Below are 24667 nucleotides of genomic sequence, written 5' to 3'. Positions count from 1 at the left end.
TTCTGATCCAGCTCTCTGCTATGGCCTGGGAGAGCAGTGGAAGATGATCCAGGTGTTTGAGCCCCTGTGCCCACATGGGAGACCTGGAAGAAGCTCCTGGTTCCTGACTTTGGATTGGCTCAGCTCTGGCTGTTGCGGCCATCTAGGGAGTGAACCAGTGGATGGAAGACCTCTCTCTCCCTCTCTCCCTCTCTCCGCCTCTGCTTCTGCCTCTCTGTAACTCTACCTTTCAAATAAATAAATAAATCTTAACAACAACAACAAAAATAGTGGAGCAGCGAGGATGGGATATGGGATGGCAGTACTGCAGGTGGCAACCTTACTCTCTACTCTCTATGCCACAGCACTGACCCCAACTCAGGCCTTCTTGAAGTAGGCCTTTTTGGGACTTGGTGAGGTATGGGTAACCACAGTGGAGATGTCCAGACTTGTTCCCTACCAACCAGTAATCCTAGTTGAGCCATAGCCCTAGTCAGGGGTTCAGACTAGTACGGGAGCATTAGCCGCACCATTGCTTTTGTCCTTAGGATTCTCTGAAGTTCATAGTGCTTACCATGTGTTAGGTGCTTTGCAGATTCTTGAGGAATTTAATCTCATGTGTGGACACATACACATATTCTCAATCTAATATAGTAAGTGTTTGAATTGATGGGAGATACAGGAAGCACTTAACCCAATTTTAGGAGGCTTCAGGAAGACTTTTTGAAAGAGCTAATTCTGGGTCTTCATCCTGTGGATTAATAAATTATCCTGGTGAAGCAGTGTGAGAAGAATATGCCAGACCAAGCAAACATGCAAAGGCACGATTGTCTGAGAGGAGGGGGCAAATTCACATTACCCTCTAATTCAGTTTTTCCACTAACTTTCTGAGGCCCCCTTTTATATTACAACATGGATTTTAATAGCTATTCTGGCCCATTTAACTCTGTTAGTGGGTAGCAGTGTGTTTCTTGCACAGACTATGTGAAATTTAAAATATTCACATATATATATGTATGTTTTGCTGTTTCAGGAATTTGTCTGTACTCCCAGAATCAACAATATTCAGATTAGACCAGGAAGAAAAAAATTGTGACATAGACACCCCTTTGGGAAATCTTTCTAAACTGATGGAAAACACTTATGTCAGGTTTGTAACAATGAATGAGTCTGATATTCCACCTCTCCCCTTCTAGGGAGTATTACTAAAAGCATGCTTTGCCTTTTCATCTTTACAGCCAAAAACTTCGAGAGCTGATCATAGACTTCCGTGAGCCCCAGTTTGTATCCTACCTCAGTTCAGTCCTCCCACATGACGCAAAGGATACAGTTGCCCACATTCTAAAAGGTGGGCTACAGTCAGCACTTTTGCTTTGTTTATGTTCTCTTGATTCTGGTTGAATTTAAACTGAGCTACGATCTAATAGAATCATTGATGACGAGTACAGTTATGTTTAGATAGAGACTCAGGAAGTGGTTATATGAGAAGTCTTCCAAAGGTTCATGAAAAATTCACATTTTTTTAAAAGATTTATTTACTTTATTTGAAAGGCATAGTTAAGAGAAAGAGAGAGATCTTCCATCTGCTGTTTGACCCCCACAAATGGACACAATGGCTGGAGCTGGGTCAGATTGAAGCCAGGAGCCAAGAGCTTCTTGCAGGTCTCCCACGTGGATACAGGGGCCCAAGCACTTGGGTCATCCTCCACTGCTTTTCCAGGTGAATTGGTAGGAGCTGGATTGGAAGTGGAGCAGCTATAGAAATTGAACCAGTCCCATGTGGGATGCCAGCGTCATAGGCAGTGGGTTAACCCACTATGCCACAGCACTAGCCCCCACATTGTCTTTTTTTTTTTTTTTTTTTTTTTTTTTTTACAGGCAGAGTGGACAGTGAGAGAGAGAGAGAGACAGAGAGAAAGGTCTTCCTTTTGCTGTTGGTTCACCCTCCAATGGCCACCGTGGCTGGTGTACCGCGCTGATCTGAAGGCAGGAGCCAGGTGCTTCTCCTGGTCTCCCATGGGGTGCAGGGCCCAAGCACTTGGGCCATCCTCCACTGCACTCCCGGGCCACAGCAGAGAGCTGGCCTGGAAGAGGGGCAACCGGGACAGAATCCGGCGCCCCGACCGGGACTAGAACCCGGTGTGCCGGCACCACAAGGCAGAGGATTAGCCTAGTGAGCCGCGGCGCCGCCACATTGTCTTTAGTTCCATTTTCCTACCTGCTTTTTGAAGCCTCCTCGTATATATTATTTAAAGTGACCATGACATGGTTTTTACTCTGGAAAGATGTGTTGGAGAACAAACTCGGATAGAAACTGCTATTGTTATAAAATAGTTAATTTGTGTTTTAAAATTCAATACTTTTTCCTGTTCTTTTTCTAATTTAATTGTAGGTTTGAATAAGCCTCAGAGGCAAGCAATGAAGAAGGTTCTTCTCTCCAAGGACTACACGCTCATCGTGGGAATGCCTGGGACCGGGAAAACAACTACGATATGTACTCTCGTAAGGCTACCATCCTTTGGCTTAGAAGCTAAATGTTTTTATCAGCTTCTTCTCAGCTCACAGTATGTGATATTTGATATCAGAAGGGCAGAATTTTAATTAGAAAATCTTCATTTCAAATTAACTTTAGAAAGACACAAGAAATAAGCTCAATGACAAAGAGTTGTGGTCATGTTACTGATTTCTTGCATTTTCACTATTCTAAGGGCTTTTGTGTTGGTGGTGAGAGAGATTCATTTTTTGGTTCACTCACCAAATGGCCACAGCGGCTAAAGGCTGGGCCAGGCAGAGCCAAGATTCCAGAACTCCATCCATAGAGGTGACAGGTGTCCATATGTACTTTGAGCCATGTTCTGCTGCTTGCCCAGACACATTAGCAGGGAGCTGGATTGGAAGCACAGCAGCTGAGACGTGAACTGATGTTCAGATATGGGTTGCCAGCTTTGCAGGTGATGGCTTATCCTTCTATGCCACCAACTGGCTTCTCCTTTCTCTTTAAAACTGATAAATTGAAGATGATTTTTTTTTTTTTTTTTTGACAGAGTGGACAGTGAGAGAGACAGAGAGAAAGGTCTTCCTTTGCCATTGGTTCACCCTCCAATGGCTGCTGCGGCCAGCGCACCGCGCTGATCCGATGGCAGGAGCCAGGTACTTCTCCTGCTCTCCCATGGGGTGCAGGGCCCAAGGACTTGGGCCATCCTCCACTGCACTCCCTGGCCACAGCAGAGAGCTGGGCTGGAAGAGGGGCAACCGGGACAGAATCCGGTGCCCTGACCGGGACTAGAACCCGGTGTGCCCGGTGTGCCGGTGCCGCAAGGCGGAGGATTAGCCTAGTGAGCCGCGGTGCCGGCCCGAAGATGATTATTAAACCTCTGCTTGGGATGCTTGTATTCCACATCCAAGTGCTGATTCGAGTCTCTGCTATTTCGTGCTTCCCACTAATAATCATCTTGGCAGGCATCAGGTGCTGATGTCTCATGTACCTGAGTCCCTGTCACTCATGTGGGAGACATAGATGGGGTTCCAGGCTCCTGCCTCGGACTAGCCCAGCTCCAGCTCTTACAGCCATTTGGGGAATGAACCAGCAGATGGAAGATTCTCTCTCTCTCCCACTCTTCTCTTCATTGTTCTGCCTTTCAAATAAATAAGCATTTTTAAGAATGATAAATTAGTGGCAGGCATTTGACTTACCAGATAAGAAACTAGTTAGGATACCTGTGTCCTCTGTTGGAGTGTATGAGTTTGATACCTGGTTGTGACTCCTGGTTCTGGTTTCCTGCTAATGCAGACCATGAGGAGGTAGTGGTAATGGTTCAAGTAACTGGATTCCTACCTCTCACATGGGTAACTTGGATTGAGTTCAGCTTCCCAGCTTCAGTCCTGGCCATTGTGGGCATTTGGGTAGTGAGCCAGTGAATGCGAGATCTTTTCTACCTCTCAAATAAGCAAAAAGAAAAAAATTTTTTAAATAAATTATACAGAGGTGATTGAGCAGCTTTTTTTCCTTCATGGCACTAAATTTCCAAGCTGTCTGAGAATAATCAGGAAGATGGCAACAAATAATTATTTTTAAATTTTCATTTATTTGTTTTCATTTTGTTTGGAGAGAGAAAGATATGCCATCTGCTAGTTCATTCCCTAGATGCCTGCAAAAGCTTGGACTGAGCCACGAGCCTAGAACTAAATCCAGGACTCCCTGTGGGTGTCAGGGACCCAAGTTCTTGAGTCATCACCCGCTGCCTTCCAGTGTGTGCATCAGCTGGAATCGACAGCAGAGCTAGGACTCAAACCCAGCATCTCCGTATGTGATGTGGGCATCCCAAAAGACATGTTAACCATTGTGCGAAATACCTGTCCCAGCAAATATTTATTGACTGATACTGTCTGCCAGATACCACTAAAAGCTGATAGGTATTCAATTCATTGTCATCTATAAGGTATTATTCACATATCATTGATACATAGTAATACTGTATAATTTTTGTTAAAATATTTGGTTTTATGATCTTTTAAAAATTTAAAAATTTTATTTGTTTTTATTCATTTGAGAGACCGAGACAGACAGATCTCCTTCCTACACCTCCCAAACTGTCGTAACAGGGCTGGACCAGGCTGAAGAGTGGGGCCAGGAACTCAGTCCCTATCTCCCTCATGGGTGATAGGGACCCTATCACCTGTTACCTCCCCTATGTATTCTAGGAGGAGGTGGAATGGGGAGCAGAGCTAGGACTTGAACCTGGACATGTCCCAATTGGCATCTTAATCACTAGGCCAAACACCTACCATTTATAGTGCTTTTTTTTAAAAAAAAGATTTATTTATTTATTTGAAAGTCAGAGTTACACACAGAGAGAAGGAGAGGCAGAGAGAAAGGTCTTCCATCCACTGGTTCACTCCCCAGTTTTGCAGTGGCTGGAGCTTTGCTGATCTGAAGCTAGGAGCCACGAGCTTCTTCTGGGTCTCTCAATGGGTACAGGGGCCCAAGGACTTGGGCCATTCTCGTGCTTTCCCAGGCCATAGCAGAGAGCTGGATTGGAATTGGAGCAGCCAGGACTCTAACTGGTGCCCATGAGGCAGATGGCAGCCTCACCCACTACACCACAGCTCCGGCCCCTATAGTGCTTTTAAAAAGTTACTTGGTGGCACCAACACTGGCTCAAGTGGATTAAACTACTGCCTGTGATGCTGGCATCCCATGTAAACACTGGAGTCTTGGCTGCTCCATATCTGATGCAGCTCCCAGCTTCCCTGGGAAAGCAGCAGAAGATGGTCCAAGTGCTTGGGCTCCTCCTCACCCATGTGGGAGTTGCAGTTGGAGTTCCAGGCTCCTGGCCTGGGCCAGCCCCAGCTGTGCAGGCATTTGTGGAGTGAACGAGTAGATGGAAGGTATCTTTCCCTCTATCTTTGTAACTTTGCCTTTCAAATAAATAAATAAATCTCTCTCACTTTTCAAGTTACTTGGTAGGGTAGGTGTTGTAGAGCACAGTAGATTTCACTCTTTGGGATACCCTGCATCCCATATCTGAGTGCTCTGCGATTCTGATTCAGCTTCCTGCTAATGAACCTGGGAGGCAGCAGATGATGGTTCAAGTGCTTGGGCCCCTGCCACCACGTAGGAGACCTGGATGGAGTTTTGGGCTCCTGGCTTCAACCTAGCCTAACTCTGACAATGGTGGGCATTTTAGGAGTGAAGAAAGGGATGGAAAATCTCTCTCTTTCTCCCTGTCTCTCTTTTTGTCTCTATCTCATTCTGCCTTTCAAATAAATAAATCTCTAAAAAAAAAAGTTACATGGCTCAGCTCTTACGTGTGCTTCCTGTTAAGTGTTTTGAAACATATAAGCATCATAAAATTTATCTGGAATCTAAAATAATGCTAATTTTCTTTCTCATCCATTTTTAGGTAAGAATCCTCTATGCCTGTGGTTTCAGCGTTTTGTTGACCAGCTATACACATTCTGCTGTTGACAATATTCTCTTAAAGTTAGCCAAGTTTAAAATAGGATTTTTGCGTCTGGGTCAGACTCAGAAGGTTCATCCAGATATCCGGAAATTCACAGAGCTGGAAGTTTGCAGATCAAAGTCCATCAAATCTTTGGCTCTTCTAGAAGAACTCTATAATAACCAAGTAAGTACAATTGTTGTATACTACTGACAGTAATTTCTATAGCCAGATGAGCAGAAAAATTATACCCTGGGAAGTTCAATCACATTGACCAGATTTGCATGTGACTAATTTAATACATTCTCCAGGACTGGTTTATTTTTTGCTGTTTTTCTTCTGAACTGAAATCAGATTTTTGGTTTATTCAGGATTTCTCCCTTCTCGTTTCTTAGAAAACTACCGATAATATTTTTTAGTGAGTTTGAATCAGAAGCAATAGTAGTACCTAGCGTGTTATAATATATATTTTTTGGTTTTGATGTAGAACCTGTTTTTGTTTTTTGCTTTAATGTCTGTTTTTTCTTTTTTTTTTTTTAATTTTTATTTGAAAGACAGAAAGAATCTTTTATCTTGTGGTTCACTCTCCAGATACCCAGACTAGCCAGAGTTGGGCCAGGCTGAAGCCAGGATCCCTGAACCCAATCCGAGCCTATCACATGGGTGTCAGGCCCAAGTACTTGAGCCATCAACTGCTACCTCCCCAGAGGGTGAGGTGGTAGGAAGCTGGATAGAGGAGTATCCAGGACTTGAACTGGACACTGGTATGGGATGCAGGTGTCCCAAGTGACAACTGTTGCTCCATGTTTGTATTTGTTTGTTTAATTAATGAGGAGGCAGATACTGAGAGCACGCTCCCATATGCTAATTCACTCCCCAAATGTCTGCAGTAATCAGAGCTGGGCTCAGAGTCAAAGGCAGGAGCCAGGATTGCAATCCACTAGGGTGATGGGATCCCAGTTATTTGAGCCTTAAGCTTCTGTCCCCCAGAGTCCCTGTTGGAGGGAAGGTAGAGTCAGCAAATAGATCTGGGAATTGAATTTTGGATTCAGGTATCCTAATCAATAGACTAAATGCCTGTCCCTGGTACAAAAAATTTTTGAGATCCATGCATACAGGGAATCTTCAAAAAGGTATGAAAATTATATAAAAATACTGTGCTGTTGGGGTACTAGTGATGTTTTGTTCTTTTTTCTTTTATTTTTAAGATTTATTTATTTATTTGAAAGGCAGAGTTACAGAGAAGCAGAGACAGAGAGAGGACTTCCGTCCGTTGGTTCACTCCCCAAATGGCCGTAACGGCCGGACCTGGGCTGATGCGAAGCCAGGAGGCAGGAACTTCTTTTGGGTCTCCCACATGTATGCAGGGGCTCAAGCACTTGGGCCTTCCTCTTTTTTTTTTTTTTTTTTGACAGGCACAGTGGACAGTGAGAGAGATAGAGAGAAAGGTCTTCCTTTGCCGTTGGTTCACCCTCCAATGGCCACCACGGCCGGCGCACCGCGCTGATCCAAAGGCAGGAGCCAGGTGCTTCTCCTGGTCTCCCATGGGGTGCAGGACCCAAGTACTTGGGCCATCCTCCACTGCACTCCCTGGCCACAGCAGAGAGCTGGGCTGGAAGAGGGGCAACCGGGACAGAATCCAGCGCCCCGACCGGGACTAGAACCCAGTGTGCTGGCGCCGCAAGGCGGAGGATTAGCCTATTGAGCCCCAGCGCCGGCCCATAGGTTCATTCTTTAAATGCCTTCAAGAGTTGGCGCTGGGCCAGGTGGAAATCAGGAGCACAGAAATCAGTCTGGGTCTCCCGTGTAGATGGCAGGGATCCAGTTGCTTGAGCTATGACCTGCTTCTTCCCAGGGTCTGTGTTAGGAGGAAGCTGGAATCGAACAGAGCTGAGAGTCAAACCCAGGCACTCTGATAACTACTTGCCATGTTCTGAGCAGCGTCTTAACCACTAGGCCAAATGGCTCACTGCCATAATTGTTCTATGAAACATATTTATCATGGCTGCTTTAAAATCTTGGTCACATAATTCTGGCATGTCTGTTACCTTAATGTGTTCTGTACTATGGTATTTAAAGGTTCTGTTTCAGCTGCTCCCTCTGACACCACTGGAGGGAAAGCTGGTGTGCTGCCTTACTATTGCCATATGGAGTTGGAGCCAGTTCCCCCATCCAGCTTCCACTGACCTACACAAGAGGGTGCTTCTCTTTTGGGGAGAGGCTGGGAGCCTGGGTTTCTCACATGGTTTCCACAGGCATTGTGGGTTGAGAACTTGTTACCAGCCATGGGGATGAAAGACCTGACTCCTTATTCTGTTGTCATTGACACCACCCTGGTGGGCTACCAGGGCGCCTTGTGATAGCCTGGAGAGGGTAGCAGTCTTAGCGCCCACTGAGGTTTGTTGGCATCAGTGGGGGTGGAGCCCACATGTTTTGTTTTATGGTGCTGGGCTAGAATGAGTGACTGTTTTATGAGAGTTTTCTGTTTTCTAGGCTTTTCTGTTCTTTGAGGTAGAGACCCGGCTTTTGTTGGTGTTTTGGTCTGTACCTATTGGTGTTCCTGGATTGCCGACTTCTCAGTTCCAAATTTGGGCAAAAAGAAAGCATAGGAAATTAATTACTGTGTTGTTCTCTGGGCACGAACTCCCTCGCTGGTCTGCCTTCTTTCTTTCTTCCAAAGTCATGTGTATGTGTAACATCCAGGGTTTTTATTTCTACATGTGGGAAGGAAATGAAGTCCATCTTTCCAGAAACAAAGTCCTAGTTGACATTAAAAACAAAAACAAAAAAAACCCTGTTAACCTGTTGCCTCTTGAATATTTCAGATTTCCATTTGGAAATATACAAATGTGAGCATTGTTCAGGGCCTGCAAATTTTGCTTGATTTTTTTTTTTAATTCATAGAAAGAAATTTAACAATTAATTTTACATCCTATATATATTTAAGATTAGATAATATTGGAAAATTCCTGTTCCTGTGGAACAGAAAGCTTTTTTTCACCTTTTAATTTCAAAAATGGGAAAAATACACTGCATTTCTTCTGCATATTAAAAACCTGATCTATTTTCTTTTTGCTTAAAGCTCATAGTTGCAACAACATGTATGGGAATAAACCATCCAATATTTTCTCGTAAAATTTTTGATTTTTGTATCGTGGATGAAGCCTCTCAAATTAGCCAGCCGATTTGCCTGGGACCACTTTTCTTTTCACGGAGATTTGTGTTGGTGGGAGATCATCAGCAGCTTCCTCCCCTCGTGCTGAACCGTGAAGCTAGGTGGGTAGAGATTTCTGTTATAAGTTTGAACTGAATTCTTTGCTTTTTAAAAAAATGTTGGGGTTGGCATTGTGGCATAGCAGATAAAGCCGCTACCTGCAATGCTGGCATCCCATATGGGTGCCACTTTGATCCAGTTCCCTGCTAATGGCCCGGGAAAGCAGCGGAAGATGGCCCAGGTCTTGAGCCCCTTCTATCCACATGGGAGACCCAGGGGCTCCTGGTTCCTGGCTTTGACCTGGCCCATCCCTGCCTATTGTGGCCATTTGGGGAGTGAATCAGTGGATGGAAGATTTCTCTGTCTCTTCTCTCTGTGTGTCTTCCTCTCTCTATTTAACTCCGATTGTCAAATAAATAAATAAACCTTTAACAAAATTATTTACTTATTTTCATCTATCTGACTGGCAAAGTGACAGAGAGTGCACTCTTCCATCCACTAGTTCATTTCCCAGATGCTCTAAACAGCCAAGACTAGACCAGATTGAAGCAAGGAGGAGTCCAGAGTTCTAGTTCCACATGTGGGTGGGCTGGAGCCCAAGCACTTGAGCTGGATTGAAGCAGAGCGGTCAGGACTTGAACCAGTGCTAGATATGGGATGCAGACATCCCAAGTGGCAACTTATCCTGGTGTGCCAGAGCATGGGCCCCTGAATTCTTTTGAAGTATACTTGAAATACTGATCCTTTCCACTGTGTTGATAAGCCCGAATTTTATTTGTTGACAGAGATCTTGGCATGAGTGAAAGCTTATTCAAGAGGCTGGAGCAGAATAAGAATGCTGTTGTGCAATTAACTGTGCAATACAGAATGAACAGGTATTTGTATGTGTTAGCTGTGAGTAAGTCTCCTATTTATTGTCATCTGTTGAATCTAAAATTATTTTTTGTCCATTTTCTTAGTAAAATTATGTCCTTGAGTAATAAGCTAACCTATGAGGGGAAGCTGGAGTGTGGCTCAGACAAGGTGGCCAGTGCCGTGATAAACCTGCCTAACTTCAAAGATGTGAAGCTGGAACTGGAATTTTATGCTGATTATTCTGATACTCCTTGGCTGCTTGGAGTATTTGAACCAAACATTCCTATTTGTTTTCTGAATACAGACAAGGTAAAAAAAAATAGTTTTTCTTCCTTTTGTCCTGTTATTTCAGTTTCTCAGTTTGCTTTAGTATGTGTTCCATCAGGGCTTTCTAAGGTAAAAGGTAGAACTAGTGGTACTCCTCATACTTTAGCATAGAGACTTTTCTTTGTAGAGGCTCAATATCTTTGGGAGGAGGTGTATTTTGGGGATTGATAGATGCCAAATCGACATTTTAGAAGTGTATTGTCATCTACTTGAATAGCAGAGAGAGAGAAAGAGATCTTTCATCTGGAACCCACAGCAGCCAGGGCTGGGCTAGGATGAAGCCAGGATCTTCGAACTCAGTCTGGGTCTCCCATGTGGTGACAGGGGCCCAAGCACTTGAACCATTGTCTGCTACTTCCTAGGATGCATCAGCAGGAAGTTGGACTGGAAGTGGAATAGCTGATATGGGATGCAGGTATCCCAAGAGATGGCTTAAGCCAGAGCACTGTAATGCCTGCCCCTACATTGACTCTGAAATTTTTAAAATTTTATTCCTTTGTTTCAAATGTACAATGATAAATCCTAGAATTTTTTTTTTTTTTTTTTTTTTTTTTTTTTTTTTTTTTACAAAAAACATTTTTTAGGGGCCAGCTCTGTGACACAGCAGATTAAAGCTCCAGCCTGTGGTGTCGGCATCCCATATGCATGCTGGTTTCAGTTCCAGCTGCTCCACTTCCAGTCCACTTCCAATCCCGTTCTCTGCTAATGCACCTGGGAAAGCAGTAGAGGATGGCTCAAGTCCTTGGGCCCCTGTACCCATTTGGGAGAGCTGGAAGAAGCTCCTGGCTCCTGGCTTCAGATCAGTCCAGCTCTGGCTTGTTGCAGCCATTTGGGGAGTGAATCAGCAGATGGAAGACCTCTCTGTCTCTGTCTCTGTCTCTCTGTCTTTCTGTCTCTACTTCTCTACTCTGTCTTTCAAACAAATAAAATAAATCTTGAAAAAAATCCCAATTTTTAATTTGCAAAGTGTTTGTAATAAGTGTGAATCATATATGTTCAAGGAGAACCATATATTAAAATTTTTTAAAGAGAGAGAAAGAGATTTCTTCTGTTTGCTGGTTCAGTCCTCCAGATGCCTGCAGCAGCTTGGGCTGGATCAGGCCAAAGCCAGGAACCTGGAATACCACCCCAGTCTTTCATGTGGGTGACAGGGATTCGAGTACTTGAGCCAACATCTGCTGAGTCCTAGGATATGCATTTTGCAGGAAGCTGGATCAGAAGCAGAGGAGTCAGAACTTGAACCAGGCTCTCCTGCTGGGATGTGGACATCCCAGTCAAAGACATAATCATTGAGCAGAACACTCACTCCCAAATTGACCTTTTTTTTTTTTTTTTGAAGATTTATTTTATTTATTTGAAAGAGTTAGAGAGGTGGAGACAGAGAGAGAGGTCTTCCATCCAATGGTTCACTCCCCAATTGGCCGCAATGGCTCGAGCTGTGCCAGTCCTAAGGCAGGAGCCAAGAGCTTCTTTCGGGTCTCCCACACGGGTGCAGGGACCCAAGGACTTGGGCCTTTTTCTACTGCCTTCCCTGGCCATAGCAGAGAGCTGGATCAGAAGAGGAGTATCTGGGACTAGAATTGGCAGCCATATGGGATGCTGACGCTTTAGGCCAGGGCTTTAACCTGCTACGCCACAGCGCCGGCCCCCTAAATTGACTTACAAAAAAAGTAGCCCAGAAAGTGAATTCACAGGTATAATTATATTGCCTAGGAAAGATACTGACATAGATACTGGGCTGGGTTTTCAAGTCAACAGAAAATATATCAAATTCATTCCTTTTTGTCAATTTTTAAAATAGGGGTGCAGTGGTTAAGTTTATAATGTCAGGAATTCCACATAAGAAACCATCAAGGTTGCATGGGATGATGTAGGAAGGAAGCAGTCTTTGGAGAGTTTTATTGGGTGTGGTAGAACCTAGAGAAGCTTATCTGCTCCATCGTTTGTTAAAATAGTGCTAAGAAAATGGAAAGAACACAGATATTGGAGTCAGATGTAAGATTGAGTCCTCATGCTGTGCTTTATTGTGGGGACTTGGGCAATTACTTATCTTTCTGCTTGTGATTCTGGTGAAATGTGGGACAGAGTAAAAGCAGTGTGTTGTCAGCTTTCCTAGAAATTTTAGCCACAATTACATGGAGCATGTTTAAGATGGGTTACCTCTTTGTGGGTTTATGAAAATAACTAGTATCACTTTTTGTTATTGTTGATTCTTTCACCTTCAACTTTATATATATATATATATATATATATATATATATATATATATATATATATTTGAAAGGCAGAGTAACAGAAAGCAAGGGAAAGAGAGAGATTATTTTCTGTCCTACTGGTTCATTTTTTGAATGGTCACAATGTGCAGGTCTGGGTTAGGAGCCAGGAACTCCATCTGGGTCTTCCACAAGGTGGCAAGGGTCCAAGCACCTGGGCCGTCATCGTCTGCCTTCCCAGGTGCATCAGAAAGGAACTAGATTGAGAGTCCAGCATTGCAGTGTGATGGGTTAAGCCACCACCCGGAATGCCAGCATCCCATAAGGGCGCCAGTTTGAGTCCTGACTGCTCTACTTCTGATTCAGCTCCCTGCTAATGCACCCTGGACAGTAGTGGAAGATGGCCCAAGTCTTTGGGTCCCTGCAGCCATGTGGGAGACCTAGGTGAAGCTCTTGACTCCTGGCTTTGACTTGACCTACCCCTGGCTGTTGTGGCTTTATGGAGAATGAACCAATGGATGGAAGATTCTTACTCTCTCTCCCTCCCTCCCTCCCTCCCTCCCTCCCTCCCTCCCTCCCTCCCTCCCTCTCTCCCCCCCTTCCCTCCCTCCCCCTCCCCCTCTAACTCTGTCTTTCAAGTAAATAAAATAAATCTCAAAACAAAAGCAAAAAGACTGAAAGCAGAGCAGCTGGAACTTGGACCAGCATATAGGATGCTGGTATCACAAGCTTAATCTGCTACACCATAATGCTGGCCCCACCTTCAACTTAAAAGATGCTTCTGTGTCCCACATCAGAGTACCTGGGTTTGACTTCTGGCTCCTGCTCTTGACTGTAGCTTCTGTAATGCCCACCTTGGGAGGCAGCAGGTGATGGCTCAAGACTTGGGTCCCTGTCATCCATGTAGGAAACCTAGATTGTGTTCCAGGCTCCTGGTTTTGCCTTGGCTCAGCCTTGACTATTGTAGACATTTAGCGAGTGAACTAGCAGTGGGAGCTGATCCTGTCAAGTAATAAACAAGATGTTTTCACTTGTCTCCCAACCTGGTAGTACAGTCTCTCTGGCTACCTGTGCACTTACAGTATTCTCTTTTTAAATTTAAGTAATTAATTTAACTTTATTAAATGTGAATGATCTTCCATCCCTTGGTTAACTCTCCAAATGCTTACAACAGCCATGACTGGGCCAGGCTAAAGTTGAGAGCCTGGAACTCAATTCAGGTCTCGCACTTGTGTAGCAAGGACCCAAGTGCTTGAGCCATCATCTGTTGCTTCCTAGGTTGTGTATTAGCAAGAAGCTGGATCAGAAACAGTGGAGCTGGAACTCATATGCGGGAACTCTTACACTGGATGCAGGCATTCCAGGCAGCGCCTTAACCACCACACCAATGCCTGGCGCTACAGTACTCTTAGCTTTAGAGATTGTGTTGTAAGCAAACTGCATGTTCTTCTACTTAGGTTCCAGCACCAGAACAAGTTGAAAAATGTGGTGTGAGCAATATAATAGAAGCCAAACTCATTGTTTTCCTGACGTCAATATTTATTAAGGTAATTAAGAATTTTCAAGGCTAGTTAATATTAAAACCCAGAATAATATAATATTAGACTGTAAGAAACTTAAGACCTGGTGTTAACCTTGTTTATTAGCCTAAGGACACTGAGTGAAGCCAGTTATTTCTCAGTTTGAGGAAAGTTATCTAAAACATGTAACTTTTTGGCTGACATTTGGAATAACCACTTAGGATACCTTTTTTGCTATGTCAGATAATTCCAATTGTGTCTGTCTTGTGCTAACACATTATGGTGTGTTGTTGGAAACTTCTACAGTAAGGGATGGCACAAAGTGAAGCGTTTTTCCTAGTGCAGAGTTGTGTGTGGCAGTACTGTTCTAGTGGCACACAAAGCTTTACTCTGTCGAGAATCACTAAAAATCAAGGGAGCAGTGTCTGCAGAATCACCTCGTCAGAGGAAGTAGGAACACAGATTTTCAGCAGATTCAGTAATTGTGTGCACTCCTTGAGATAGGAACATCTGTCAAAACCGTCAGTTGAGTGTATGATAAAATATTTAATTAAATAAATTTAGTAATGCTTAAGTATCCTAAAAGTCAGAACTTTTTACTTTAAAGTGTGTTCTTTTCTCTTTAGGCTGGATGTAATCCCTCTGATATTGGCATCATTGCACCGTACAGGCAGCAGTTAAAGATCATCAATGATTTATTGGCACATTCTTCTGTTGGGATGGTGGAAGTTAACACGGTAGACAAGTATCAAGGAAGAGACAAAAGTATTATCCTTGTGTCTTTTGTTAGAAGTAACCAGGATGGAGCTGTGAGTCAACTGGGCATTTCTCTCTTTAAAAATTGTTGTTTAAAAAAATGTAAAACTTGCCATCTTAACCATTTGTAAGTGTACAGTCCAGTAATGTTCAGTGTTATTTATATTGCTGTTCAAGAGATCGCTAGAACCTTTTCATTTTGCAAATCAAACTCTGGGCGCAGGAGCAGCTCCCGTTTCCTTCTTGCAGCCCCTGTAAGCACCATTCTCCTCTCTGTCTGAGGATTTGACTACTCAGTAGAGTTATACAGTTTGTCTTTGTGTAACTGGTTTGTTTCACTTAGCCAGTTCCTCCATGTTGTAGCATGTGACAGGGTTTCATTCCTCTTTTCTTTAAAAAAATCAATTCTTAATTGATATATAAAAATTGTACATGTTTGTGGGGTATCATGTGGTGTTCCAATACATGTATACATTGCGTAATGTCCAATTGGGGAAATACACCTATCTTCTCAAACACCTATCATTTCTTTTGGTGAGAACATTGAAAATCCTGTTAGCTTCTTTCTTTTTAAGAATAATTCACGGTATGTGAACATTATATATAATCACCCTGTTGTGCAGAATAATATTACAGCTTTCTACTCCTATCTTAGTGCCTGATGAATAACCCTTACCCATTGTTGCCTCTCCTGCTTGCCCCAGCCTCTGGTGACTGTTAACACTCTCAGCTTCCAAGAGAGAAGCTTCTTTAGGCTCCACATATGAGTGAGATTATGCAGTACTTGTCTTTCTGTGCTTGAGGTATATCCTGAAACATATGACCTACAGTTCCATTCATACTGGTTTTTTTTTTTTTTTTTTTTTTTGACAGGCAGAGTGGACAGTGAGAGAGAGAGACAGAGAGAAAGGTCTTCCTTTGCCGTTGGTTCACCCTCCAATGGCCGCCGCGGCCGGCGCACCGCGCTGATCCGATGGCAGGAGCCAGGAGCCAGGTGCTTTTCCTGGTCTCCCATGGGGTGCAGGGCCCAAGCACCTGGGCCATCCTCCACTGCACTCCCTGGCCACAGCAGAGAGCTGGCCTGGAAGAGGGGCAACCGGGACAGAATCCGGCGCCCCGACCGGGACTAGAACCCGGTGTGCCGGCACTGCTAGGCGGAGGATTAGCCCAGTGAGCCGCGGCGCTGGCCTCCATTCATATTGTTAAAAATGACTGGCTTTCATCCTCTTTCATGGCTGAATACAATTTATTGATTTATACCTTTCTTATTTATTTATTTATTAATTTACTTTACTTTATTTGAAAAGCAGAGTGACACAGAGGGAGACACAGAGACAGGTAGAGATCTTCCATACACTGGTTCACTCCCCAAAGACTGCAACAGCTAAATCTGGGCCAGTCTGAAGGCAGGAGCCAGGTTTCCCATGTGGGTGGCAGGGCCCCAAGTACTTGGGCCATCTTATGCTGCTTTCCCAGGTGCATTAGCAGGGAGTGGGATTGGAAGTAAAGCAGCTAAGACTTGAACCAGTGTCTATATGGGATGCCAGTGTCGCAGATGGAGGCTTAACCTGCTGTGCCACAATGCCAGCCCTGGACCACATTGTCTTTATCCATTTGTCAGTTGACAGGCACTTAGATTGTTTCATTTTTTGCCTGTTGTGAATAGTGCTGCAATAAACATGGATGTGCAAATGTCTCTTGGACAGACTGATTTCATTTCCCTTGGAAATATACCCAGGAGTGGGATTCCTGAATCACATGATAGTTGATGGAATAAGGATTAAACTCAGCCATTCTTGCTCATTGCCCAAAAGATAAACACTGGAATGTATTCCTTGCCCTTGACTCTCAGTTGGGTCTCACACCCTGTTGCCTTTATACCCTACCCCACACAGCCACCTGAAAGACCAGTTCCAGGAATTCCCATCTGCCTGCTGTCCCCTACCCCACCCCATCCCTAGCCCTGCTTAAAAAGGCCCAGCCCCTGGGCGTCAGGGCCTTCTGCCACGTGTTCCATCAATGTGTAGTTGGTCACCCACTTCTATGAATTTATTTTCTCTGAATAAATTCGGTCTGGTTGTAAATTCCTACACTACCTCCTCTCTATTCTGGGCCTCTTTTCCTAGCATTTTGGTGCTCCATGTGAGGAGGCACCAATCTGCAACTCTTCCTAGTAACAGTTATACCAATTTTTTGAAGAAACTCCATACTGTTTTCCACAATGACTGTACTAATTTACGTTCCTGCCAACACTGTGCAAGGGTTTCCTCTTCACATCCTCACCAGCTCCTGTCATTTGTTGTCTTTTTGATGATAGCCCATATAATTTGAGTGAGGTGATTTCTCATGTGGTTTCTGTTTGCATTTCCCTGATGGCTATTTTTTCATGCTTCCATTTAAAGTCTGAATAATAATTCTGGTTTCATTTTATTTGTTCTTTGCATTTTTGCCTTTAATTCATTTTTGTATGGTTTTTACAATATGCATGGTAAAAAAGTCTCCTTCCTACTGCATCTCTCATCTTCTCCTTTCTTACTTCAAGTGTATTCACATTTTGGTGCTTTTGGTAACCTAGGTAGTATACACACTATCCTGGGCTTTGCTTTTTCCACTTAATTGGCTCAGAGACCTTTCCAATTGAGTACATTCATAGAGAGCAGTTCCATTTTGTTCTTAGGGTTGTGTGGTTGTCTGTTGTATAACTCTGTTACATTATATTCAGCCACTCCCTGAATCTGTCAGTGTAACAACTTTTTGTTACTATAACAACCATTGCCACAGTGAGTAGAGATAACATCAATTTTTTATTTTTATTGTATGTAATAATTTAAAATTATGACGAGGGTATCACATAAAATATGTGAAGTTGATACTGTGAGCAAAGTTTGCGGACAGCCTAGCATTTTCAACGTGTTTATGTATCTTTTAGGTAATCTGTGTTTAAAAGTAGGAAGATAATTCAAGACAACCCTGTTTTTTTGTCAGAACAAATGGGAATATAATGAGACTCAAATAATTGAAAATTGTATCTCTTACAGCTTGGTGAACTCCTGAAAGACTGGCGCCGTCTTAACGTTGCTCTAACCAGAGCCAAACATAAACTGATTCTCCTGGGCTCTGCGCCCTCATTAAACCGCTATGCTCCCTTGGAGAAGCTGCTTGGTCATCTAAATTCAGAAAAACTCATATCCTTTTTGTCGTGTGCTCACACTTGTGCCAGAGTGAGCATTTAAAATGCACTTTTGTGTATAAAAGCTCAGTATCTTGTGTTTTCCATGGGCCTGCTTCAGAGAACTGATTGTAGAGAGGAAAGAGAAAACAGTTCACTGCAGATGATGTTAAGCCAGCAGTGAAAGAAGGAAGGAAACAGAGAAGGATGTTTGTGAAATGGGGAAGGCAAAGAAGGTACTTGATCTGTGGCCCTAGGACCAGCACTGGTGGGGTGATTGCTTATCCCTTTTGGCTCCTCTCACCCCAAATTTATAGCTTTTTATTTTATTTTTTGAAAGAGAAGGAGAGGCATAGAGAGAGGTCTTCCATCCACTGGTTGACTCCCTAATTGGCTGCAACGACCGGAGCTGCACCAATCTGAAGGCAGGAGCCAGGAGCTTCTTCCCGGTCTCCCATATGGGTGCTGGGGCCCAAGGACTTGGGCCATCTTCCACTGCTTTCCCAGGCCATAGCAGAGAGCTGGATTGGAAGTATAGCAGCCCAGCCAGGACTTGAACTGGCACCCATATAGGATGCCGGCACTGCAGGTGGCAGCTTTACCCACTACATCACAGCGCTGGCCCCTATAGTCTTTTTAAAATCTCAGACAAAGCATTATATTAAAAAGTGGAAAATCATTCCTTATCATGTGGTAGGTTTTTTTTTTTTTTAAGATTTATTTACTCATTTGAGAAACAGTGTTACAGTGTTACAGACAGAGCGAGAGACAGAGAGGTCTTCCATCCACTGGTTCACTCCCCCAAAAGACTGCAATGGGTAGAGCTGGGCCAATCTAAAGCCATGAGCCAGGAGCATCATCTGGATCTCCCATGTGGATGCAGGGACCCAAGCCCTTGGGCCATATTCCACTGCTTTCCCAGGCCATCAACAGGGAGCTGGATCAGAAGTGGAGCAGCTGGGATTCGGAACTTGAACTGGCACCTATGTTCTATAAGATGCCAGTACCACAGGCAGAGTCTTAACCTACTATGCCACAGTGCAAACCCCCAGGTTAATTTTTAAATAGATAATTTTTTTAAAAGATTTATTTATTTTACTCGAAAGTCAGTTAAACAGAGAGGAGAGGCAGAGAGAGAGATCTTTCACCCGATGGTTCACTCCCCAGTTTGCCTCAATGGCTGGAGCTACGCCAGTCCAAAGCCAGGAGCCAGGAGCTTCTTCCTGGTCTTCCATGTGGGTGCAGAGGCCCAAAATCTTCCATTGCTTTCCCAGGCCAGAGCAGAGATCTGGATATGAAGTGGAGCAGCCGGGACTCAAACTGGCACCCATGTAGGATGCCAGCACTGCAGGCGGCTTCTTTACCCACTACGCCAAAGTGCCAACCCGATAATTTTAAAAGTAAAGCTTGGGGCTGGCACTGTGGTGTAGTAGGTTAAGCATTTAAGGTACTGGCATCCTGCATGGGTGCTGGTTCAAATCCCAGCTGCTGTACTTCTGATCTAGCTCCCTACTGATGGCCTGGAAAAGCAGTGGAAGATGGCCTAAGTCCTTGGGCCCCTGTACCCTCATGGGAAACCCAGAAGAAGCTCCTGGCTTCAGATCAGCTAGCTCTGGGTGTTGTAGCCATCTGGGAAGTGAACTAGTTGGTGGAAGACCTCTCTGTCTCTTCCTGTTTCTGTAACTCTCTCAAGTAAATAAATATATATATATATTTTTAAGTAAAGCTCATAGGCCGGCGCCGCAGCTCACTAGGCTAACCCTCCGCCTGCAGCACCGGCACCCCGGGTTCTAGTTCCGGTCGGGGCGCCAGATTCTGTCCCGGTTGCTCCTCTTCCAGTCAGCTCTCTGCTGTGGCCCAGGAGTGCAGTGGAGGATGGCCCAAGTGGTTGGGCCCTGCACCCACATGGGAGACCAGGAGGAAGCATCTGGCTCCTGGCTTCAGATCGGTGCTGTGCGCCAGCCGTAGCAGCCACCTGGGGGGTGAACCAACGGAAGGAAGACCTTTCTCTGTCTCTCTCTCATTGTCTTAACTCTGCCTGTCAAAAAATTTAAAAAAAAAATAGTAAAGCTTATATATATATTAAGGTATTAGGCTAACATGTATAAATCTTACTGCTTACATATAAATCTTAAATACCTACCTATGCATAGAATGTTATAAAGATCTTTCCATCTTTCTTTTTGCAGTCTCGCAAACCAAATTATAAAATGTTAAATAATAATGTCATAGAAGTTTTAATATGTCGGACCGGCGCCGCGGCTTACTAGGCTAATCCTCCGCCTAGCGGCGCCGGCACACCGGGTTCTAGTCCCGGTTGGGGCGCCGGATTCTGTCCCGGTTGCCCCTCTTCCAGGCCAGCTCTCTGCTGTGGCCAGGGAGTGCAGTGGAGGATGGCCCAGGTGCTTGGGCCTGCACCCCATGGGAGACCTGGCTCCTGGCTCCTGCCATCGGATCAGCGCGGTGCGCCGGCCGCAGCGCGCCGGCCGCGGCGGCCATTGGAGGGTGAACCAACGGCAAAGGAAGACCTTTCTCTCTGTCTCTCTCTCTCACTGTCCACTCTGCCTGTCAAAAAAAAAAAAAAAAAAAAAGTTTTAATATGTCTTCCTTAATTTCTTTTATATTGTTGATCTTCCATCAAGAGAACATGAAAGTCTTTGCTACATCCTGGGTGATTTTCAAAGAGGATAAAGCACTGTTTTTCCTTTCTTACTTGGACGTTGTCATGCTAGCTAGTGCCTCCTCATACTCGTCCTTTGAGTTTGATATAAATAATGGCTGGTTAGACTGTGAAAATAACTTGTGTCCAAGAAGTACAAAATGAGCTGTGTGTTCAGTGTTCCAGTAGTTTATTTATTTATTTTTTGGAATAATTTTATTAAACCTAAAACTCTTCTGCCACACAAATTTAATGGTGTTTTTGTAAGTACAGGTTTGCCCCAAGCTGTGTAAAGTCTACATTTATCAGTTGTATGTCAGTTGTATTTTTGCATGACCCAAAGAAATGGATTAACTTTTGGATGGATTAACTATTGGATCTGAACTCCACACTTTGAAGCCCAAAATTTTAAGACTAATTTAATTTAGTTGAATTTACTTGTAAGAGTTTTATTTGAAAGATGGAAAGAATAAAGTTGATTTTTTTTTCATCATTTAAGCACAATTTTGTTATGATGAGAACATAGAAGTGATTCTTCTCTATTAATTGAGGCCCCTGATCCAAAGGCCATTATGCTGTTTGTCTTTTTCCTGACCTTGTTTTCTGGAACTAAATATGTTTTCACTTTAAACCTGGTGTTTTAAACTACAACTGTGAATTGATTGTGTCTGGTTCATTTCCTATGCCCCCTTAATGGCCTCTTTTTTTATATTCAGTATTTTGGTATTCTAGAGTAGATTTGACATGAAGGAACATAATTCTTAATCTTTTGAGAAGAATTTTTTTCTGAATTGATAAATTGAAAAGGCATATCCCTGTTTCCCCTTCATTCACATTCATTTACTCCTTAGTCTGGAGCCTTTCTGGATTTTTCCTGATTGTGTAAAGACATTTCTAAAGCAGAGTTATCTCAAAGTGGTGAATTTGTGCATGGTAAGAGATTTTTACCTCAGTGTATCCATGTCCATGGTGGGGAGCCTTCCCTTTCTGTTGAGGTTTTTGTTTTTTGTTTGTTTTTTTGTTTTTGTTTTTTCTAAATGAGTGTTAATGTTAAAATAGTTGCTTCTACCTCTTTTTCTTAAGTTAATACTTGAAGTTGTTATTTAATAAATTGTTTTCTACTGAAGGATTTTACTGTGTTTATTATTACTACTGAAAAATGGTTATAATCAGGGTTGTTTGGCATTTTTTCCAGCAGTGCTAAGTGAAGTATTAATCATTTTTTAAGTAGCTGAAACCAAAGAGTGTTGATTTTTATGGAGATTTTTTTCTCAAGATTTATTTATTTATTTGAAAGGAAGAGTTTGAGAGAGAGAGAGAGATCTTTCTCCCGCTGGTTCATTCCCGAGATGGTTGCAATGGCCAGGGCTGGGCTAGGCTGCAGCCAGGTACTTGAAACTCCATGTGGGCCCAAAGACTTGAGCTATCTTCTGCTGCCTTGCCAGGTGCATTATCAGGGAACTGGGTCAGAAATGGAGCAGCTGGGACTTGAACCTGCACACATTTGCAGATGCTTAGCCCACTGCACCACAGCATTGGCCCCTACAAAGAGATTTATGAAGGAGAAACAGGATGGGCTTGAATATGGAAACAGAATAGATCAGACTGGTCTGGAGAAACTAGAAAGGTTGCTGTGACGGAGCGCAGGTGTTGCTTACGCATCATGAGAGTGTGAAGCAGGGAGGAATCTGAGCTAATTTCAGGTCCTGGGAGTGAGATGAGTAGGACCATTGTTTTGGTTTAGTCAGTGACCTCGTCCTACCAGGTCTGTTTGGCCTGGAAGGTAAAGCCCCACGGAAGAGCTTGGGGAGTTCAGCCTTCCTGCTGTTTTCCGTCGTCTTGGCCACAACTTTCTAGCATTTTCAGTACTTGAAAGAATTTAGGATATGTCTTCTATAAATAGATGCTGTGAGTTGAGGGTTAAACCCAGACCAGGCCCTCTGGGAGCTACAAGTGCAGCACAGTTGTGTCACGCATGCTAACGACTAAGAGCAGCAGTGGCTACCAGCCACCAACATTTTTGGACTCTCCTTGTTTGTGGTTCCAGATCAGAGTCACCATTCGTCTACAGGAGGCTTTTCTCGCACAAGTGTGAAGCCAGGGTGGGGAACCAATACAGCCATTCCAGTAGCTTCCCTCGGGTCAGGGTTTCTGCCTCCTGACCTCTTCTTGCTACCACCTGATTCTTTTTCTTTTCCTGTCCCTCATTCTCTATAAAGACAGGTCCTCCCCAGAGCTCTGTGTCCAGTGTTGTCCTCCTCTTTCTCCCTGGAGAGTCACTGGCTACAAACTTCATCTACTTGGCTGTTTACCAAACCTATATCCTCCCTGTTTTCCAGATTCCAGTTACATAACTGCTTTCTGGTTCATTGCACACAAGATGGAAATTTCCACTTTCATCTAATGCCTAAATCCTGTGATCACTATTTCTGTAAGTGATAACATCTAGCACAGTTCTCTGAGCTTAAAAGTTTTGACATAATTTTTCTTTCCTTACAACATTTTTCCTTCTAATTAGCGAGCAGTACACAATTTTTGTGAGACTTTGAAACAATAGATTTTAGTTAATGAAATTTCTTTGTAATCTCACCTTTCAGTAGCAACTATTAGTAGTTTGGTTTATTATAATCTAGACTAGTTTTTAAAAAACTGGAATAGCCGGCCAGCGCCACAGCTCACTAGGCTAATCCTCCGCCTGCGGCGCTGGCACACCAAGTTCTAGTCCTGGTCGGGGCGCCGGATTCTGTCCTGGTCGCTCCTCTTCCAGGCCAGCTCTCTGCTGTGGCCAGGGAGGGCAGTGAAGGATGGCTCAAGTACTTGGGCCCTGCACCCCATGGGAGACCAGGAGAAGCACCTGGCTCCTGGCTTCGGATCAGCACGGTGCACCGGCCGCAGTGTGCGGGCCGTAGTGGCCATTGGAGGGTGAACCAATGGTAAAGGAAGACCTTTCTCTCTGTCTGTCTCTCTCTCTCACTGTCCACTCTGCCTATCCAAAAAACAAAAAGTACCTGGCTCCTGCCATCGGATCAGCGCGGTGCGCCGGCCGTAGCGTGCTGGCCGCAGTGGCCATTGAGGGGTGAACCAACGGAAAAAAGGAAGACCTTTCTCTCTGTCTCTCTCACTGTCCACTCTGCCTGTCAATAAAAAAAAAAAAAAAAAAAAAAAAAAACCTATAATAGCCATCATCCATAATAAGAAATACAATTAACATTTTTTAAAGATTGATTTATTTAAAAAAAAAAAGACAAAGATCTTCCGTCTTTCTTTTTTTTATTTATTTATTTTTTTTTTATTTTTGATAGGCAGAGTGGACAGTGAGAGAGAGAGACAGAGAGAGAAAGGTCTTCCTTTGCCGTTGGTTCACCCTCCAATGGCCACCGCTGCAGCCGGCGCACCGCGCTGATCCGATGGCAGGAGCCAGGATCCAGGTGCTTTTCCTGGTCTCCCATGGGGTGCAGGGCCCAAGCACCTGGGCCATCCTCCACTGCACTCCCTGGCCACAGCAGAGGGCTGGCCTGGAAGAGGGGCAACCGGGACAGAATCCGGCGCCCCAACCGGACTAGAACCCGGTGTGCCGGCGCCGCAAGGTGGAGGATTAGCCTATTGAGCCACGGCGCCGGCTCTTTCTTTTTTTTTTTTAAGATTTATTTTTTTGGGCTGGCACCGTGGCGCAGTAGGTTAATCCTCTGCCTGCGGTGCTGGCATCCCATATGGGCGCTGGTTCTAGTCCCGGCTGTCCCTCTTTCAATCCAGCTCTCTGCTATGGCCTGGAAAAGCAGTAGAAGGTGGCCCAAGTGCTTGGGCCCCTGCACCCATGTGGGAGACCAGGAAGAAGCTCCTGGCTCCTGGCTTCGGATCAGCGCAGCTCCAGCCATTGTGACCATCTGGGGATTGAACCTGTTACTGTCTGTAACTCTACCTCTCAAATAAATATTTTTTAAAAAAGATTTTATTTATTTATTTGAAAGAGTTACACAGAGAGAGGAGAGGCAGAGAGTCTTCCATCTGCTGGTTCACTCCCCATATGGGATGC

At 44.1% G+C, this 24667-nt stretch overlaps 1 protein-coding gene across 1 annotated transcript in view; it reads left to right on the top strand.

Moving 5' to 3' along the window:
• DNA2 (DNA replication helicase/nuclease 2) overlaps positions 1-21205 on the top strand; it is a 57618-nt gene extending 36413 nt beyond the window's left edge. Inside the window, exons 11-21 of the mRNA XM_089314949.1 lie at positions 1013-1129; positions 1218-1327; positions 2372-2481; positions 5883-6107; positions 9004-9197; positions 9921-10010; positions 10095-10299; positions 13988-14077; positions 14677-14859; positions 17845-17993; positions 20600-21205. Coding sequence (XP_089171075.1) covers positions 1013-1129; positions 1218-1327; positions 2372-2481; positions 5883-6107; positions 9004-9197; positions 9921-10010; positions 10095-10299; positions 13988-14077; positions 14677-14859; positions 17845-17993; positions 20600-20666 — 1540 coding nt within the window. The 3' untranslated portion in view covers positions 20667-21205. The remainder of the gene's footprint in view (positions 1-1012; positions 1130-1217; positions 1328-2371; positions 2482-5882; positions 6108-9003; positions 9198-9920; positions 10011-10094; positions 10300-13987; positions 14078-14676; positions 14860-17844; positions 17994-20599) is intronic.
• Positions 21206-24667: the final 3462 nt, after the last annotated feature.

The sequence above is a fragment of the Oryctolagus cuniculus genome, chromosome 15 (genome assembly GCF_051225735.1).
Source record: "Oryctolagus cuniculus isolate XC-2025 breed Fujian yellow rabbit chromosome 15, ASM5122573v1, whole genome shotgun sequence".
NCBI classification, from domain to species: Eukaryota; Metazoa; Chordata; class Mammalia; order Lagomorpha; family Leporidae; genus Oryctolagus; species Oryctolagus cuniculus.
The sequence above is the reverse complement of the archived record's forward strand: the minus strand, read 5'-3'. Positions and strand labels throughout refer to the sequence as shown.